General features: G+C 53.4%; 2 protein-coding genes across 2 annotated transcripts in view; both read left to right on the forward strand.

The window, feature by feature from the left end:
• Positions 1-3,291, forward strand: part of RFX2 (regulatory factor X2) — a 49,022-nt gene extending 45,731 nt beyond the window's left edge. Inside the window, exons 16-17 of the mRNA XM_055091407.1 lie at positions 650-692; positions 1,188-3,291. Coding sequence (XP_054947382.1) covers positions 650-692; positions 1,188-1,303 — 159 coding nt within the window. The 3' untranslated portion in view covers positions 1,304-3,291. The remainder of the gene's footprint in view (positions 1-649; positions 693-1,187) is intronic.
• Positions 3,292-13,330: 10,039 nt separating this feature from the next.
• LOC102983340 (ran-binding protein 3) overlaps positions 13,331-20,014 on the forward strand; it is a 42,531-nt gene continuing 35,847 nt past the window's right edge. The window contains exon 1 of the mRNA XM_028495332.2: positions 13,331-13,773. Coding sequence (XP_028351133.2) covers positions 13,752-13,773 — 22 coding nt within the window. The 5' untranslated portion in view covers positions 13,331-13,751. The remainder of the gene's footprint in view (positions 13,774-20,014) is intronic.

Below are 20,014 nucleotides of genomic sequence, written 5' to 3' on the forward strand. Positions count from 1 at the left end.
TCTGTGTCTGTGGATCAGCCTGTTCTGGACGTTTCCCATCAGTGGAATCACACCCCGTGGGTCCTTCTGTGTCTGGCTTCTCTCACTGAGCGTCGTGTTCTCAGGGTCCGTCCACGCGGTAGCGAGTGTCGGTGCTTCTGTCCTTCTTATGGCCAAATACTGTTTGATTGCACGGATATGCACCGCCTTGCTGGTCTATCACCTGTTGATAGATGGGCTGTTTCCACCTTTTGGCTGGTGTGAATCGTGCTGCTGTGAGCATTCATGTACACATTTTGTTTGAACACCTGTTTCCATTCTTTGGGGTAAGACTGAGGAGCAGAATTGCTGGGTCATGACAGGGTTGTTTCAAGGAAGAAATGAGGCAACACTTGTAGAGCTTTTAGTACGTGATAAGCCCTTGATAAACAGTGGCTTTTCCTTCACTGACCACTCAGAGGCCACAGCCCTCCAGCGGCTCCCAGGCAGGGCCCTGGAAAGTGTTAGAGGGGCCACACCCAGACACCCAGCAGCCTCAGGGCCGCTTCTCACGGCAGGAGCCCCCTCACTTACAAAGCGAAAGCCCGATTCCTCTGTGGATGAGGACACTGCTAACCTTCCCCGGCACCTGCTCTGTGGAGGGCCCTCACTCCGGGCTTCTCTCTTTCAGTTCAACGATCTTGCCTCCCTGTCGCTGACACTGCTCGACAAAGGTGGGTGTGTCTGGGCTTTCCCTCCTGTCCTGGGCCTGGTGGCGATCAGGGCGGCCCCTGGGGCAGGGACACTGGGCATCAGCCCACTGGGGGCTCAGAGCAGAGGCCCTGCCCCTCCTGCTGGATTACATTTAGTCCTGCTCCCTGGGTCCCTGCACACCAGGCCCCTCAGCGCAGGGCCACAGACAGGACTGGTGCCGGGGCGGGGGCTGGCGGGGTGAGGGCCTCCTGCGGCCACGTCCAGAGGGGGAGCAGGGCAGGCGGGCCAGAGAGCGCCCCCCGCCGGGGCCCATCCCCTGCCCCACGGAGGTGGGGGGGGCCCAACCGCCAAGGGCAACGCTGCCAGGAGCAGGGCCCGGGCACGTGGGCATTGGTCGTGGGGAGGAAGGCCTCCGGGTTGACTGGGGCAACCCAGGCCCAGGCTGAGGCAGCGCCCTGCCCTGGCCCCTTCGCGCCCCCTGAAGATGTGCCCCGCGCCCCACCCCGCCTCCACAGATGACCTCAGCGAGGACCGTGGAGGCAGTGAGGCCCGCTCGGAGGCCCGAGGCCGGGGCGAGCCCCTGGTGAAGCGGGAGCGCAGCGACCCCAACCACCCGCTGCAGGGCGTCTAGCTGGGCCGCGCTGCCCCGGCTCCAGGTCCCAGAGCTCCGCTGCGGTAGTGCCTCCTGGACGAAGTGACCTTTACTCTGAGTGCCGGGGCCCCCGGGCCAGGGCACCCTTAAAGGACACGCTCTCCCTCAAGAGGAAAACCGTTGCGACCGCAGCCAAAGCTCAGATGGGGCGCCCAGACCCCTTTTCCTTCTTCTGAATGTTCTTTCCCCCACTGCAAACACCCGCCTCCAGAGCTGGAAGGGGCCGTGCTGAGCGAGTCGCTACCTCCACTTTGGGCATCTCCGCCTGCCGGGTGGCTCCGATTTTCACCCTGATTTGAAAAAACTCCGGCGGGTCCCGGGGAGGAAGGGATGTCCCGCAGCCGTCGGGCAGCGCCAAGCTGGCCATGTCCCCGCAGTGCCCCCTCAGGCCCTGCGGTGGGGAGAGGCCATCTCGGTCTTCGCCCCATGGCTTCCTGCCCTGCCGGCCGCCAGGCGCCCCGTCTCTAGACCCCAAAGGGATCAGAAGAAGCAGCCGCCAATCGCGTCCCCGGACGGCGCGCAGCCCACGGCCCCACGTGGCTCAGAGCACAAGTCACCGAAGCAGGCCCGCTCGTGCCAAGACATGGTGGGGCCTTTCAAAATCAAACCCAGGAGCTTGATCAGCAACCAGAAGGACTGGGAATCTGTCCAGGTTCACAGCCAACGTCAAGTTTAACTGTGAGGTCTGGAATGAGTTTGTTCCAAGGGGGCCGGGAGGTCAGGGTCTCCGCCGCGCCTTCAGAGGGCAGCCATCCTGCCAAGTCTCTGCACGAACATCCGTGCCTGAGCCCCGCTCCACAGAACCTTCCAGAACGTCTGCCTTTGAAGTAGCGATCCCAGAGCACTGTGACCCCGGCAGGTCCCATCTTGAACTGCTCAGGGTCCAAGCTCTTCTCTGGGGACAGACGAATCCCAAGGGCTGTCCCAGCCCTGACCTCGAAACTCTCCGGATCTGTGTTCCTCGTAACATGTTGCACCAGTAAGCTCTGTGCCAGGGTTCCGCCCCCAAAGCAGCGGCAAAGAAGAAAGACAAACCTCTGGTCTAAGAAGCATCGGCTTCTCAAATGCAATAATTTCTCCTTTTGGAAATACGTTCATACAAATAGTTTTGTGCTCTAATTGTTATTAGAACTTTCCTTATGAATGTGTATTTCGCAGTATATTCAATCCCCCGTGTTGTTTCCTCATTCATGCAGAAGGTACTAACGTAAACTCACGAGGCCTTTAAAATCCCTACTTGTCGACAAGCAGGAGCGCCGTGCATCCCTGGCCCCCGCAGGTGCCCGGGGGGAGCAGCAGGGAAGGACGAGAAATCTCATTTTAAGAAACCAAAAGCCCGACACGATCACAACGTGCGTGTGGTCTTAAAGTTGCAGACTCAGATGAACTCAGACAGAAGGAATGTCTTTAAAGCTACATCTCCTTTCCTGGGAGACGTTCAAGCTCACGGCTCCTGGATTGTGACACCTGCCTTTTCTTCCACGTTTCTGCCTTACGCTCTGTCTAGTCCTTTGCCGGATTCCGCGAGGAGGAATATAAATGACAGTAAAGACACCAGCCTTCCGAGCCCGTTCTCGTTTCCCGTTGCAATAAACACGCTGAACGTGCCCGTTGTGGGTCACGATCCACACTCCAGCCTTTGCCCCGCCGCCCGCTCCAGTGGCCTTGGAGGACGCAGCCCTCCTCCCACACTCCCCTGGCCCTGGCACAGCCAGACCTGGGCCACACGAGCCCGGGAAGGGAGGGCAGCGGTGCTTTCCTCCGGCTCTCTGGGGAATGTTCCAGAAGGAGCATTTAGCAAGGCCAGAGAGGGCAAGAAAACAACTCTCAGCCCAGGATGGGCGAGACTGTTTGTAAACAGACTAAACTGGTTCAGAGACGCAGAATAAATCCACGCTCCGGCTGCTAACGCAGCCGACTGGCTGTCTACAGGGTTTATCTGGTAAAGCGGTGGGGCCCGAACTTCAGAACCCCCTAAGTATCAGGGCGTGAGCTTCTTCCGAAATCACCAGTTACTGGGCCCCATCCCCAGAGGGTCTGGCTCGTGGGCTTAAGGTGCGGGCCGGACATCCATACTGTTGTGACCACCCACTCTGGGGGACCCTGACACAGGGGATTATAGGACTTGGAAGAAACCCTGCAGAGGAGAGCGATGCGCTCAGGAAGGGCCCACAGGTGGGAGCATGTTCCAGAAACGTGGACGCAGTTCCCCGTTAGTCGCCCATAAAAGCTGCTTCTCAGGGGCCAGGCTGGTGCCCCGTGTGCCGCCGGAGATGCTCAGCCTTGGCCCCGGCCCAGGCCCCTCTGTCCAGGGTGGAGACCCTGGGGACCCCAGGTGACACTAAAATCATCCATTGCTATCCCAGGCTGGGAACTCCAGGGCCTGCGCTTGGCTTAAGGCTCTGCTGCCACCATCTTGAAATTCTTAAGAGTTTTCCACCAAAGGGCCCATGCTTTAATTTTGCACTGGGCCCCACGAATACTGAGGCCAATCCTGGGGAGGAGCTCTCAGGACCCAAGCACGCAGCCTCCCGTCAGCCGGGTGGCCAGGCCCTGACTCCAGGCCGACTCCTCTGCCAGGCTCTGAGAAGGCAGCGGAACCCAGACTCGTCCCTACCCTCCCGTGGTTCACGATTTCAGCCTGAGGCCCCCTGAGCAGCACCAGCTCTTGCAGGGAGCAGGAGCCGCCCCCCAATCTTCCCCCTTGGAGATCCCGGCCCGGGGCCAGGCGGCAGGGTCCCTGGGAGGGGAGAGCACCTTAGGGCCTGGGTGGCTGGCGAGGCTCTTGAGCACAGGAGATGCCCACCTGATTCCTGCCCCAGGAGCTGGAGAGGAGACGAGGAGGGGAGGCTGCCGGAGGCCCGTGGGCCATCGAGTCCCTCGGGTGGCCCATTGGGTAGGTCTCCGGGGCACAGGCACAGCGAAAGGGGGACCCGGTCCTACCAAGAGCCTCCAGGAGGTCCTGACCAAGCACAGTGGCTTCTCGCCACTGTGGTCCATTCTTCTCTTCTTTTTGACGGTCTTCCAAGGTAGGTGTTAACCCCGCCCACCATTGTGCACATGGGGAAAATGAGGCTGCTGGCTGGAATGCAAGCAGGATGGCTGGAGCCCCGGCAGCCATCTTGGACCTCAAGGTGGACATCATAAAATAAGGATGGCAAAGCAATGAGACAGAAGGAACCTGGGTTCCTGGTGATCATTATAACCCTAATGGCCCCAAGTCAGAGTTCAATAAGCCACAGTTTGGGAGGGTTGCAGGGGGACCCACAGGTGTTCTAGCCTCCAAGAACTCTCTGGTAGCAAGAACTCTGAAGTGAGGTGCGAGGCGTGTGTGCGCGCGCGTGCGCGCACACACGCACACACACACACACACACACACATACACCAGCTGCAGGAATGCTAAGTAAGAAGGGAGAGATCCTCCCTGGCTGGGAGTGTTGGGAGGGTTGCAGGGGGACCCACAGGTGTTCTAGCCTCCAAGAACTCTCTGGTAGCAAGAACTCTGAAGTGAGGTGCGAGGCGTGTGTGCGCGCGCGTGCGCGCACACACGCACACACACACACACACACACACACACACATACACCAGCTGCAGGAATGCTAAGTAAGAAGGGAGAGATCCTCCCTGGCTGGGAGTGTCACCCCCACCCCAGTTTTCCTCCCACTTCTCTGGCTGCCCCCCCACCCCCCGCACCTGGGTCCTGCTCCTTCCACACCCTCCATGACCTCGTCCATGTGCTGCTGACTTGCTCCACGGCTGCCCACCCCCCGCGGCTCAGAGGTTCGTGGGTGCCTCACCCTCCAAAGGGCAAGACAGGAGCTCAGCATCTGACGATCCAGACCTCCTGCCTGTATCCCCATCCCGCTGCCTGAGCCAGAAATCCAGGGCCACCTGCATGCCCTCCGTGCCTCCTACCTCCTCCAGACTTCCCCTAACATGGCCACTGGTTCCTTCCTCCTGGCCACTCCCTGAGACCTCCCTGCCTGGAGATGCAGCAGGGCAGCCGGGCTTGGACGCTAGCTGTGCCCTCAGGTAAATTACTTAGATCAGTTTCCCCATCTGGGAAAAAAAGGGTAATGAAAACACCTACCTCACAGTGTTGTTGTGAGATTTAAATAAGTTGATGTACAGAAAGTACTGGAGCAAGCATTCAACGATTGTTTCTCAACCTTGGCACCTCTGGCATTTGGGGTTGGCTAAGTCTCTGGGTTGTAGGGGGGGCCGTTCTGGACACTGGGGGTCGTTGAGCACCATCCCTGGCCCACTAGCACCCCACGCCCAGGGGCGAAGACCGTAAATATCTCCAGATACTGATTGCCAAGTGTCCCCTGCCCCCCCAGGTGAGAACCACCGGGTAACAGCATTCTCATTATTATCAGTTCTCTGCATCTTTCACACCTTGGCAACCATGTCACTTGTCACTTGTCTTTTCCTCCCGTGACCCACTTGCTGCTCTGAATTTTTTTTTTTTTTTTTTAAGATAGCATGATCCTTTTAAAAAAATACTTAATTATTTATTTGGCCGCACCGGGTCTTAGTTGCGGCATGCGGGACCTTCGTTGCCATGTGCGGGATCTTTAGTTGCAGTGTGCGGGACCGAACCCGGGTCCCCTGCATTGAGAGTGTGGAGTCTTAACCACTGTGCCACCAGGGAAGTCCCTGCTCTGACTTTTTGCTCCTGGAACTCACCCCGGTGTCTCATTTCAGGCTCTTTCACCTTCATTGCTCTTCCCACCTAAACTCCACTCCACACACACACACCCCTTCCTCTTTAGCATTCATCTTAACTGACACCTCCTCCAGGAAGCCTTCCTGGAAGATCCCCAGCTAGATTAGGATGGATCCCTTCTACCCCGTATTTCCTGCACTATACTTTATTGTGATTGTTGGCAAATCTCTTTCCCATGAGCACTGAGGGGGAGTAGCTCTGATCTGCCTTGCTCAACACTGTATTTCTCAAATCTTGCACAGACAAAATCAAATTCATTCAGGAGGCCACCACCACCATTTTTTGATATAATCGAAGCTGGGCTTTAGAAAGACTTATTCTGGCGCGTGGATCACACACGAAGAAAATGGAAGCAAGGGGGTCACTTGGTACTTGTGAAGATGGTACAGGCCGGGAGGGGGGCCAGAGCGTTGCAGTGGAGATGAAGGCAGGGGAGCAGAGGCAAGAGGGCTGCTAGAGCAGCAGGCCAAGCAGCTATGAAAGCAAGTCGGTGGATCTGACCCGTTTTTCTTTGTAATGGACCAGGATAGAAATAGAAGAGATCAGGAGTGTCAGTGTAATGACCAAAGATGACTATGGCTTTGTAGCATCTCAGTATATATGTTATACGATGTGTGTGTACATACACATACGGGATTGGGCTGCATGTAAAGTGTACTGAACATACATACGTATTGAAAGCCACAGTCCTAGAGACTAGTTCTCACCTATGCTGAGGTCATGGATCCCTTTGAGAATCCTCTGTGATGGACGCCTGTGGGGTTTTGCTACCGAGCATCTATCTGTTCCACCTTCTTTGGACATAACACTCCGATTCCTTCTGGGCAGTGACCCTTCTTCCCACCGTTTGAAACACCATCTGTAAGTGGGCTCTCGCTCACACTGAAGGAGGCTGCTCCTGGCCGAGGGGACGGGCTTGACATGTGAGGTGGCCCAGGGTGAGCTGGGAGGGAGACAGGGAGGGCTTCCTAGATCGTGGCGAGGACTGGGGGTTGCATGCCGGGAGTGATGGCCCATGACCTCAAAATGGACGTCAAAACTCCCCTCTGTCAACCGTCTTCTGTACAACTGTCCGCTGGACCCCTCCACCTAAAGGCTCTCGCTCAATGAATAACTGACCGGAGCATAAAGTGGATAGAGTCTGGGAAAGCAGGAGGGGGCAGGGATTAATAACGTGCCCTGCCATGCTGGACGCACCTGACACCTCCTCCTCAGAATCCGAATTGTGAACTGAATATAAGACTGAAAGCAGTTGAAGTCTGAGCACTCTCGGGAGGTGACCCACCAATTCCCAAGACCCACTGGAGCTGCCCAGTTTCTTCTCTTTTCTCTCTGATCTTAGGAGCATGCTCATCACTTTCCAGCAAATTTTCCACTTTCTCACATTTGACAGAGGTGTTTTGGGGGGGGTTGCAAGCAGTCTCCAAACCGATACACCCTCAGTACCCCCGAGTTTTGCAGGCGGTTTCAGAAGGGATTCTCAGGCCCCCCTGAAGCCCTCCCAGGATAAAGATTCCCTGTTTTAGACGTGGCGCATGCCTAGTGCTGGAAGTGTAATCAGAGCAGCCAGCAACTACCTGACCTGTTTCCCAGAAGATGCCAGGCCTCGGCTGGGGCAGAGCCTTTGAGTTTCTGCAGGTTTATTTACTTAGAAGGAACTGAACCGCTTTTCATCCTAGAGCCCAGCTTTGATTTCATTCCCAATCCTCTGCTGCCCCCCTGTGGTCACTGTGTGACACAGCCTCTTCCTTTTCACCCGGGGAAACCAGCCAGCTCGGGATTTTGCCTAGAATGGAGGCTGTTTTGTTTACTAAAATTGCAATCATGCATGGAAAGACCACAAGCAATGGAGTGCAAGAGCTAGCTGCCTCTTTTCTCCATCTGCCTCTCCTCCTCTTCCTCAACTATTCCCTGTTTATTTATCTCCCCACAAGATATTCAATAACTACAAAGGGAAAAGTATCAATGGTAAGCTGGCCGACACCAGTGATCTGAGTTGTAAATGGTACAAATCGACATCAGGTGCCTCCTGATAGGTTAGTCCATGTTATTGGCACCAAAAATTCATCACCTGAATTTAATCAGGAGGAAACAGCCAACAGACCCAAAATGAAAGGGTATTCTGCAAAATAGCTGGGCAGTACGCCTCACCAGTGTCATGGTGAAGGAAAAATAAGACAGAGGAATTAATCCAGACTAAAGGAAACTGAGGAGTAATGACATCTAAATGCAACAAGGAATCCTGGACTGGATCCTGGAACAGGAACAAAACACTGGCAGTCAGCAGATGAGACCTGAATAGGTTTTTACGCTAGTGAATCATACTGCGTCAGTGTGAATTTCCTGGTTTTGATCATCGTGCTGTTTATGTAAGATGTTAACATTTGGGGAAGCTGGGTGAAGGCTGTATGGAATTTCTTGGTACTATTTTTGCAACTTCTTTGTAAATTTGAATTTTTTCTTTTTTTTTTTTTAGGGTTAGGGTAAGTCTGAATTTATTTTAAATTGAAGGTTAAATTTTTTTAATTACAAATAAAATAGAGTACGATCAGCATTTCCTCCTAGCTCCATACCACATTTAGCTGCTGCAGAATATGGGAGTGAGAGAAGCTAGTGCACTCAGCTCGAGTCAGGGGTCCCCCTCTTGGCCTCAGCGTCAGCCGCAATGGACACCTTGCTGTCAAGAACTTGACCCTGTGGACTGCGGGGGGGCGGGGCGTGTGGGGGGGGCGGAGGTGGCACGGGAGGGTGGGGGGCTGCCGAGCAGAGGAGGCCAGAAACTGTAGCTGATTAATATCTGGGTCCTCACCCTCTGCGTGGGGCTGGGCACAGAGCAGATACTTCACGGGGCCGGCTCCCTGCCCACGATGGGAAGATGAGAACAATTACAGCTGTGAAAGCCCTTTTCCCTGGGCCCTACTACAGAAGCTGTTTTTCAACTTGGCTGTAGAGAAGGAAGTTCCCAGTTCTCAGAGCTCAGCCCGGGCTCGGTGGGTTGGGGGTTCCTTGGACTTGTCTCCTGATGAGCCGAGGAGGAAGCAGGCAGCAGAGAGGTCAGATGGTCAAGGGAAACCATCTGGATCCCTCCATTTCCCACTTCCGACCCTTGTCTTGGGAAAAACCTCAAACTCCTCCGAGAACTCTATGGCCCATGGCCCCTCGCTCACTCTGCCCTGGCCACACTGAGCTCCTCGCTGTTCTCCAGCTAAGCAAGCTGGTTCCTGCCTCAGGACCTTTGCACTCACTGTTCTGTCTAGAGTGCTTCTCCTGCAGGTCTTCTACTAGAATGTCATGTAGAACAGTGTGTCAGGCACAGTAGGTGTGGTGGATATATACTGCTGTGTAACAAATATTCCTAAACTTAGTGGCTTGGCTCATAACAGCAACTATCATTTATCTTTCATGGGGGTGAGAAACAGGAAGGGCCAGGCTGGGCAGGTCTCTCTCAGAGCTTTGCCTTTCAGTGTCTGTTTCAGCTTCCTTATAGAATGGCAGCCTCAGGGCAGTGGACAGCTTCCATGATGGCTGAAGGCTTTTAGGGCAACTGTTCCAGCAAAGCAGGCATAAGTTGCATCCTCTGTCCCTGTCATGACCCAGCCTCATAAGTCACATGCTGTCATTTCCACGGACTCTACTGATGGACCAGTAACCAGCCACTCCCATTCACGGGAAACAGAACCCTCACCTCTTTTTTTTTAATTGAAGTATAGTTGATTAACAATGTTGTTAATTTCTGCTGTACAGCAAAGTGATTCAGTTATATACATATATATATACATATTCTTTTATATTTTCCATTGTGGTTTATCACAGGATACTAAATATAGTTCCCAGTAGGACCTTGTTGTTTATCCATCCTATACTTAATAGTTTACATCTGCTAATCCCAAACTCCCAATCCATCCCTCCCCCGCCTGCCCTCCCCTTTGGCAACCAGAAGTCTGTTCTCTTATGTCTGTGAGTCTGTTTCTGCTTGTAGGTAAGTTCATTTGTGTCGTTTTAGATTACACATATAAGTGATATCAGATGGCATTTGAGACCTCACCTCTTGATGGGAAGAGGGTCAAAGAATTTGGGGCCGTTTTAAAACCACCACAGTAGGTAATCAACAAATATTTGTTTAATAAGTAAATGTTGAGAACTTCCCTGGTGGCACAGTGATTAAGAATCCGCCTGCCAATGCGGGGGACACGGGTTCAATCCCTGGTCTGGGAAGATCCCACATGCCGCAGAGCAGCTAAGCCCATGCGCCACAACTACTAAGCCTGCGCTCTAGAGCCCGCGAGCCATAACTACTGAGCCCGCGTGCCACAACTACTGAAGCCTGCACGCCTAGAGCGGGACACGGGTTCAATCCCTGGTCTGGGAAGATCCCACATGCCGCAGAGCAACTAAGCCCGCACACCGCAACTACTGAAGCCCGCGCTCTAGGGCCCGCGTGCCGCAACTACTGAGCCCACGCGCTACAAGAGAAGCCACCACAATGAGAAGCCCGCACACAGCAACGAAGACCCAGCGCAGCCAAACAAAAACAAAAGCAAAAACAAAAACGTTGACTAAATTAATGTGTTAGAGGAGACCAGATAAAGAAAGCAAAGGAACAACTAAGGGGCACGATGTTGGCAGCCTTGGCACTGGGATAAGAATTGTGAAACCAAGGGAAATTGAGTCGGCTCGTCAGGCTGATGGGTTTAGCATCTCTCCATGTCCCTTAAAAAACCACAACTGGATTATATTTAGCAAGTGGTGACATGTTGCTGGGAGTTTCCCAAAGTGTGGGATGGATGTGGTGTATGAAATGACTTTTGGAGACATGCAGACAGGGCACTAAATGACAAGGAATCTCGTGGATTAGAGTTACCCCATTTTCAATTCTCTTTCACTCCTCATCGCGTTTTCAGTTGAGTGATAATGTGCCTTTAATATGCCTCCAATACTTTGCTAATCTCTCTTTACATTAAAGAAAAAAAAGCAGGCTTGGGGCACAGCACCTTGGCAGGCAATAGTATCTACCCAGAATTTTAAAACATTGTTTTGTTTTCATGTTTATCTCCTATTCGTGATAAAGTTATCTCCTATTCGTGGCTTAGTGGTTTTATACTTGAAATGGTGATATACAGTACCTATTTAATGTAAACTTAAAATAATAACACTTACTCAAGAGAAGTTGTACTGAATAGAGTGATACCAATAAGCTAGAAATGAGCAAACCTAAGTCTACACACTGAGGGTGACCAACAGTGACATTCTAGCTATTCCTGAAGAATTTCTAACCAAGCTCTGTGGCCTGTGCCTTCAGCCTGGAGGCAAAATCCAGGGTAGCAAAATCCAGGGTAGCAAAATCAGGTGTCTATTGGGTATCTTGCTAAAATGCAGATTCTGATTCAGGTCTGGGTTGGGGCCTGGGAGTCTGTATTTTCAACAGATTTCCAGGTGATGCTGATGCTGTTTTGGGGGCTGCAGCAAGGAAGCAGCAGGCTCCAGAAGAAAAAAAAAAAAAAAATCTAGTGTGCTACCACACACCTCTGCTCAACTCTGGTTAGTGACATTCACATTGGTAGCTTGAAATCAGCCATAGTTGAAGTATACTTATACCAAGAAAATCAGTACTACAAGCCAGGGTCCAATTTATTGTTTTATTGTCTTCAAGACTTAAAGTGATGGGAAAATAGTAAAATTTACAATAAACTATACACACACAGGCACACATATAAACACAGACAGACAGAAACACACATTCTCCCCCCAGAGAAGCAGCTGTTGTTAAACATTCACCACACCCCATTGGTTGTACAGAAATGTATAGAACAACCATGTAAATACATGTGTCCTAGATTAGAGGCTGGCAAACTTCTATAAAGCCGCAGAGTAAATATTTTAAGTTTGTTGGCCCGACAGTCCGTTAAAAGGGCTCAGCTCTGCTTCTGCAGCTCAAAAGCAGCCATAGACATTATGTCAATGACTAAGTATGGCTGTTTTCAAGTAAATCTATATTTGTGGACACTGAAATTTAAATTCCATGCAATTTTCACATGTCATGAGCAATTATTCTTCTTTTGGTTTTCTCCCAATAATTAAAAATGTGGCCCACAGGCTATAGGACCTCCTCCTCCAGATCACACTGGAGCAGGAGTGAAGCTGGGACTCAAACAGGAAAAAAAGGGACACAAAGTCCCAAGCAGAGGGATCAGCCAGTGCAAAGATCCTGAGGCTGAAAGGGGTTTGGTGAGCTCCAAGGACACAGAAAGACCACATGGCTGAACTGCAACGAGCAAGGGGAAGCATGGCAGCAAAAAACAGGGGGGTTGGGGCTTCCCTGGTGGCGCAGTGGTTGAGAGTCCGCCTGCCGATGCAGGGGACACGGGTTCGCGCCCCGGTCCGGGAAGATCCCACATGCCGCGGAGCGGCTGGGCCCATAAGCCATGGCCACTGAGCGTGCGCGTCCGGAGCCTGTGCTCCGCAACGGGAGAAGCCACAACAGCGAGAGGCCCCAGTACCAGAAAAAAAAACAGGGAGGCTTTGTAAGCCTGAGCAAGAGGTTTAGAATTTATTCCAAGTTCAGTAGAAAGCCCTTTGGAAGCATTGAGGAAAGATGTGCCCTTGATCTAACTCACATTTTTAAAAGATTCCTCTGTGTGCTGCTTATTTCATAAGAATGAAAGGAAAGAGCAGAGAGAGAGAAAGATGCTATCAGGTTTTCCAGGAGAGAGATGAGAATGGTCTGGCCTGGAGTAGGGAGAGAGAGCCCTGCTGGGGAGAACGGGCGGATCTGAGCTCTATTTAGGAGATGAGGCAGAGCCCGCGGGATATTGCGTAGCAGGTGAGTCGCGAATGAGCCCAGAGCGTCCAATATTCTCCCCTCAGTCCTGGGTGGGGGAGAGGGAGGGGTCATCAGCCCACGTGATCGATGAAGACACTCGGGTGAGGCTCGGTGCCAGGCGCTGTTCGGTACTGGGCCTCAGGGTCCAGTCGTCCTGGAGCTCCCATTCTGATGGCTCTGTGAGGTCAAGTCCCAGATCAACACCTGTGCCCCGCCCCGCCATGAACCTTCCCTTTGGCCAGTGATCCTCAACCTGTGACATCTACTCCCCCCAACCATCCCCCACCACTCCACGTGGCCTCAGAAAGTTTGCCTAAAGTACTGGTCCCTTAGAAGGGGAAACTGAGGCCTGAGGTGACACAAGGCGCTCCACGACCCCCTACAGGCCTCCCTCCGGGCCTCGGGACTGCGCACGTGGAAAGCGCCCCCCCGCCCCGACCCAGGGATCTACCTAGGAGAAGGCGTCGGTCGCGGCACCCTCTACGGTTCAAGCTCCCACCGAGGGTGCGAGGCAGGAAAACAAGAGGAAAGCAGCAGCGTGAAGACCCACTCCGGGCGTGCAGCCGCAGGGAACGCAGGTTCCCACATTGCCCGCGGCGCGCGCGAGGCCCACTACGCGTGCGCCCTGCCCTACCCACGCCCCCCCGGTCGGCGGGAAAAGGAGGCGGGGGCGGTTAATGCGCAGGCGCGTGCTCCGAGCTTGGCCCGGCTCGGACCCCGATCCCGAGAGCTTCTCCGCGCCGGGCTCCGCGCGCAGCCGCTAACTGCCCGCTTTGCTCGGAGTCGACTTGGCAAGTGCGCACGCGCGGGAGTTTCTGGCAGAAGGCAGACGAGCCCGGGCCGGCGCGGGGCCTTGTGGGAGGGCTTAAGGAAGTAAAATGGCGGACCTGGCGAACGAAGGTAGGGGAGGTGCCGTCGGGGGCCAACCGGCGGCCAGGGAACGGGCGGCGGGAGGCCCGGGGGCCACAGGCCCGAGGGCTGAGCACCCCGGGGTGCGGGGGGCCTGTCTGCTCCTGGAGAGCAGCCCAGCGGGCCCCGCAGCCGTACCCCATTGCGTCCCCTCAGGCCGGGCTCACCGGCCCGGCCCATCACTCCCGGTAGCCCCGGCCCTGCCACCGTCCGGCCAGACGGCTCTGGAGACGGCGGGTCCGCGGCCCTGAGGCCCTTCCGCCTCGCAGGCCAGGCCGGTGGCCGAAGGGGGCGGGAACGCGGCCTCAACGTCTCGGCCTCGGATGTAAATGGATCTCCGGGCCTGGTCGCGGGCCCAGCGCGCCACGCTCCCTCCCCGCCCCCTCGTTCTCGGGGACCCCGGCTTTCCCCCTTCCTCGGCCTGGCTGCCGAGCCGGCCCACCCCCTGGTCCTGTGGGCTTCTCATCCTCCGCGGGCCTGCCCCACGCCGAGGATGGAGAACGTCCTGTTTGTTTTCACCCGCACCCCCAGTTCAGCCCCCCAGTTCCCGCCAGTTCCCTCGGATCCTTCCTGGCGACCCGAGAGTCGCGCCTCGTCTCCGCTCATTTAGATCCAGCTGCAGGATGTGAGCCACTGAAAGCCCTGGCGGCTTTTCGGTCCTTTTTTTTGGTTGCACTTGCAGAGAGAGACAGACTGTGGGATCCCCTCCTCTGCGGAGCGCTGACATCCCGGCTGAGTGATTTTGACAAGGTTACAGTTCCGAATGGCCCAGGGAAAGCGCCCCATCAGCCGCTGTCTGATGAAATCAACCGTGGCGTTGAGATCGCTAGTATCTTCAAGACTTTCTGAGGCCTATTTTTAGCTCCCTCCGTGTCTAGGTGCACAACTACAGGCAAGCGATCTACCTGCCTGGCCCTGATTTCCCCCCATACCCTGCTCCTTGCTGGCCTGAGGTTTGTACTGAGCTGCACAAATGCACGAATGACAATAATAAGTGCTCACCCTGGTGGAGCATTTGGAGTGCTACCAGGTACTGTTCAAAGTTTTGGGCGCGTGTGATCCGGAGTAACCCTCACTCACAAAAGCTCCCGGAGGAAGGTACCGTCGGCTCCTGTTCTCCATGAGGAAGCTGAGTTAGAGTGGTTAAGTTACGTGTCCAAGGCAGGTCACACGGCTAGTAAGGAGCAGGGATGTGGATCAAGGTGGTCTGACTTCAGAACACACCCCCGCCATGTATGCCACATGTCTTTGATAAGACAAAGGAGCCAGTGGAGGGTTGAGGCATTCCATTCACAAGATCCATTTACCGGCAGAACGGGGACTGGATAAATGGGAGTCAGTATGACACACTTTGTATATTTGTGTACTGGGCTCATTCATTTTCTTGAATTCAAGACTCATATGTGACGTCGTGTTCGACATCTCCATTTGGATGTCCAATAGCCACATCACACAAAACCCCTATCTTTCTCCCCCAAACCCGCCCACCCCACCGTCCTTCTCCACTTGTAGTAAATGGCAAGTCCATTCTTTGAATGGCTCAGGCCAAACACCTTGACGTCGCCCTTGCCTCCTCTTTCTCTCCCGTGCCACAGCACATCTTGTCAATTCTGCCTTAAAAATCTTTCCAGGGGGTGACCACTTCTCACCACCACTGCTGCCGCTGCCTGGGCCTCCCTCCCACCTTCAGCCAGCTGACAGTTTCCCAACCCCAAAGGCATATGGCCCCTGAGACCTCCCTGTCCTCCTCCCCCGCCACTCTGTCCCCAACGGGCCCTGCTTTATCCGCTCTGGCTGTCTCCGCGTCCCTTGCATGGTCCACATCCTCTCTCCTATATGCCTTTGGACCTGCTGGTTCCTCTGCCTGAGTCAGCCTTCCTGCACATGTCCCCACGGCTTGCTCCTGCCCCTCCTTTAGGTTTTTACTCACATGTTACCTTATCGTTGAGAACTTCTCTGGCCACCTATTTCAGATCGTATCCACGTTCCCTATCCCCTCTGCCCTGCTTCATGTTGCCCCACGGCACTTATCACCAACCGGTGTGCTAGGTCTACTTGTTTGCTTCTAGAACGTAAGCTCCATGAGGGCGAGGATTTCTGTCTGCCACTGATGGATCCCCCACCCCAATTAGGATAGTGCCTGGCGCGGAGTAGGTATCCAAGAAATGTTTGTTGAAGGAATGAGTGAATTCATCAGTCAGGACCTTCATGGTGAGGTATACCTTTGAGCACAAAGGGAAAATTATGGAATCCTGTTTTCCAGGGACACCATTTCTAGCATATGCGCTGACACATGAGCTGTCGATTGTAAATTGCGTGGTTGAACAGGTAAGTGTATGATAGAGAAAACAGACTGTTTTGTAGTACTTAAAGTTTTTGCCTAGTAAATGCTGCACTCAGCTCGTGCTTTGCCTCTGACACTAGTTCTGGCCTAGCTGTCTCCAAAAACATCAAATCTCACTGGTCTTTCATGCCTCTCATATCTCTGCCACCCTTTAATTGGTTGTCATGTGTTTCTCCACTCCATTTCTGGTTTGGGCTTGTGCAGCCTGCTAGGATCTTTAATTTCTTATCCACTCTGTGAACTAGGACTTCCTTGCCTATGCATTTTGAAGCTTTAGGGACTGCGCCGTACGTGTGCTTTCCCACTTGTTGTTTAATCTCAGACGCCCTCTCGGCTTCTGCCTTTCCAGACTGGGATCCTAAGCATATCCGTCCTCACACCTGGGCATCTATAGAGACAGAAAACAGCACGGGTGATCCCGATGTGCAGCTGGGTTTGAGAAGCACTGGCTTGAGTAGTACAGGTTAGGAGTGCTGTGCTTGTGTAGAAAGAAACATTTCCAGTTGTGTATCCAGTACAGCATCTTGCTGGCCCTCCTTACCATGGTGATCTCAGCTGTGACAGCAACTCCCACGGCCCTTTGTTGGTAGTCCTGTAGTCCGTGACTATTAAGGTCCAGCTGGAATGTTTCTCTCCTAGGAGTGTGTGGGTGTTGTACACTTGTGTCCTGGGATATTCTCTTCTGCTTGGCATTTCGCTACTGATACATCCCAAAGTCGTTAACCATCCTGTCTCTGGAGTTATTCTGCCTTGTAGACCGGCATCGGGCTTTGAAGGCAGCGTTTGGTCCCTGGGAAAGGTAAAGAGACTGAGAAGAGTGTGAGCAAAGCGCGTTTGAGCTATAGGAGATCTTGGATTCTAGATCCCAGCCTTAAAAGAGACCGTGTGCATATGACGCATTGCCAGCCCGTGGACACGCAGGGTGGAAACCCAAGAGACCGTATAAAGCAGGGTTCTCGGCTTTGGCCCTGTCGACATTTTGGACCAGACGATTCTCTGTGGAGGGGCTGTCCTCTGCTGTGTAGGATGTTGAGCATATAGCAGCATCCCTGACTACACCTAAGATCCCAGTAGCACACACCCTCCCCTGCAACCCTACCCCAGGGGTCGTGACAACCAAAAATGTCTTCAGACATTGTGTGGTGTCCCAGGGCAGGAGGGGGGGAGAATCACCCTCAGTTGAGACCCTCCATATAAAGTGATGGTGGGGCACAGGCTTTGCATTAGAACCGGGTTTGTGTTTTGACTCTGCCTTGTACTCTCTGTGTGACTTTGGCCAAATTCTTAATTCCTTTGAGCCTCAGTTTTCTCACCAACAAATTGAGGATAACGATGATCATATCTATCCCATGGTTGCTGTGACCCTTGGCTGAATTAACGCATATAAATTCTTTAGCGCCTATCTCAGCCCGGTAATAAACAGTAAATAGTAGCTATTTTTACTGTGGTGGACTTATGTTACAGACGCATTTAGCTGAAGTGCTCAAAGCGAAGCAAGGGAGGGCAAGAAGTGAGTCTGAACAGTGCAGGTGAATCCACCTCCACTGAATCCGCCCCCTGGGGTGAGCCCAGGATGAGGGGCAGCCCGAGCTGGGCTGTTCGTCCTCTTAGGTTCTGTCTTGACTTTGATTGCGTGATCATCTAGGCAGGGGCTCTCAGCCTTGGCACTCTAGGCACTTGGGGCCAGATAATTCTCTGTTGTGGGGCTGTGCTGGGCATTGTAGGATGTTGATCAGCTTCCCTGGTCTCGACCCACTAGATGCCCATAGCACCCTCCCCCCTCCCCCAGTCATGTCAACCAGAAGTGTCCAGACATTGCTCAGTGTCCCCTGGTGGAGGTAGCCCCCCCACAGTTGCCCCCCATTGAGAACCCCTGATCTGGCCTGACAGAGATCTGGACTGACAGATAGCAGTCCAGAGATTTTCAAGGGTGGTTTGGCTTTCATCAGTTCTTACCTTACTTTTTGATTTAAAACCTAACCCCAGAGAGGATGAGATGCAGCTGAGTTTTTATTGGTGCGCTAGAACTCAAAACAGTTGGAATCCTCAGTTCACTTGATTCTCACCACCCCCTTCCCCTGCCCTAAACTTAATTCTTAGGAGAAGTGAGAAGCAATTTTTCAAAGTTTTCATGAAGTTATGATAAACATTAACCCTGGGGTTTGTCCTGAGGTCAACTCTCGCATGCCCCTCACACCCGGGGCGGATGGGGCCTGGTGGTAGCTGAGAGTGCCATGCTAAAGTCTTTATGTACTTGGAAGAAAATTTAAGTTTTGACAGGGATCCTGTGTATAGACAGAAAAGCTTGAAGTTCTGCAAGTTTAAAACTTCTCCACCACGTCTCCAGCCTGCCTCCCAGTTAACTGGAAAATGGACTCACCCCAGCAGTCCCGTTACCTGCGGGCATCATGAGGTATTAGGGCCGGTCGAGATCTGCTGAGTGCTTGTACGCTGAAGGAGCTGGAGAGAGAGGAGGCGACAGGAAGTTCCTAGGGTCAGAGCCAGGGAGCTTAGAATGGCCTTGGGAGCGGGACGGTGTTTGGGGCCGGCCAAGGCGGCATTTTAGGTACCAGTGGAATTCCTGCCTACTAAGTGAGTTCGGGCCCAGAGAATAGGCTGGGGTAGAGTGGGAAATGGGGACCATTTGGGGAGCAGTGGGATGCATTTGGGGGACTTGAAAAGGGCCTCTCTCATGTAATGGAAACTACCTGGGAAAGGCAGCTGCTATGACCTGGCCGAGCCTTGGTAGCTCTCCATGGTACTTTGAAACCATCAGGAGGCAGATGGGTTTGCTTCGTTGTCTATCCAGGATCTGGTGGTAGTGCTGGCAGCAAGCAGCAGGGGTTCTCTATTTTGTTGGAAGGGCGTTTGTTTTTGCCACGTTCGTGCAGTAACCTTCCTGTGGTCCCGCGGAGCCGTGTTCAGTGTGGCTGTGCACTGCTTGGTAGAAAACTATACAGCGAGGGTCTCAGAGTAAAGTCCCTGTACTCCACTTCATCCTTGGTTGTCTTGGTACTTGGTGCTATTGTGTAGCACTTGCTGTGAATCTTAACCCTGACCGCGCTTCACGCTTATTTAAGGAGGTTGTGGAGGAGAATTAAAACTGATGCTTTGGCTGCACCATTGGAGATCGTTGCAGGAGGTCCGCAGTGTCTAGGACCCCACAGATGTTTTACGACGTGGAGCCAGAGTCAAAAACCACAGGCAGAAGTTGTAACCTTGCTTTGGGGGCAAGCAGACATATATAATTTGACTCATTTAGGTTTGTCTTTGTTTGCTTTTAATGAGGAGCCAGTACTTAAGAATTCCGAGATTTCAGGGGAAAGAATAATCCAGGTTTCTGATTTCTCTTGAAAAACAGCCAACCAGCCTCGGCCTGCGTTCCTGCACAGTAATGATTTGCCAGGACTAAGGAGCAGCTGCCACCTTGAGATGGACTGTGCCTTCCTGGACACCGCAGTCTCCACCAACTTGCTTGGGACCTGGCCCACTTCACCCTTTTCCAGTGCCTGCCTGACCTTGGCTGGCATTTGGGTTTCAGCCCTGTTGTAGCACCTCTTAGACAGGTGCTTGGACTGAGTGAGGCCTGTAGGGAGATCCATGTGGGTTTCTCCCCTGTCTCAAGCCTCAGAGGAATTTTAGACCGGAACTGACTGGCAGGCTCCGGTTGATAGCTTGTGGCACAGTCGGAAGTGCCCTTGGTTTGTGTCTTGTCTCTGCCACTTACTTGCCCAGGAGCTTGGGCAAATTGTTTGACCTCAATTCTTGCATCTGTAGAATGGGAACGATGCTAATCAAGTCTGAGGATTGTTGTGTGAAAGGAACATATGGCGCGGGATTGGCCCACTGGTGGGTGCGGATCTATGTCAGTTACTACTGGCTGTTAGT

Source organism: Physeter macrocephalus, chromosome 2, assembly GCF_002837175.3.
Source record: "Physeter macrocephalus isolate SW-GA chromosome 2, ASM283717v5, whole genome shotgun sequence".
NCBI classification, from domain to species: Eukaryota; Metazoa; Chordata; class Mammalia; order Artiodactyla; family Physeteridae; genus Physeter; species Physeter macrocephalus.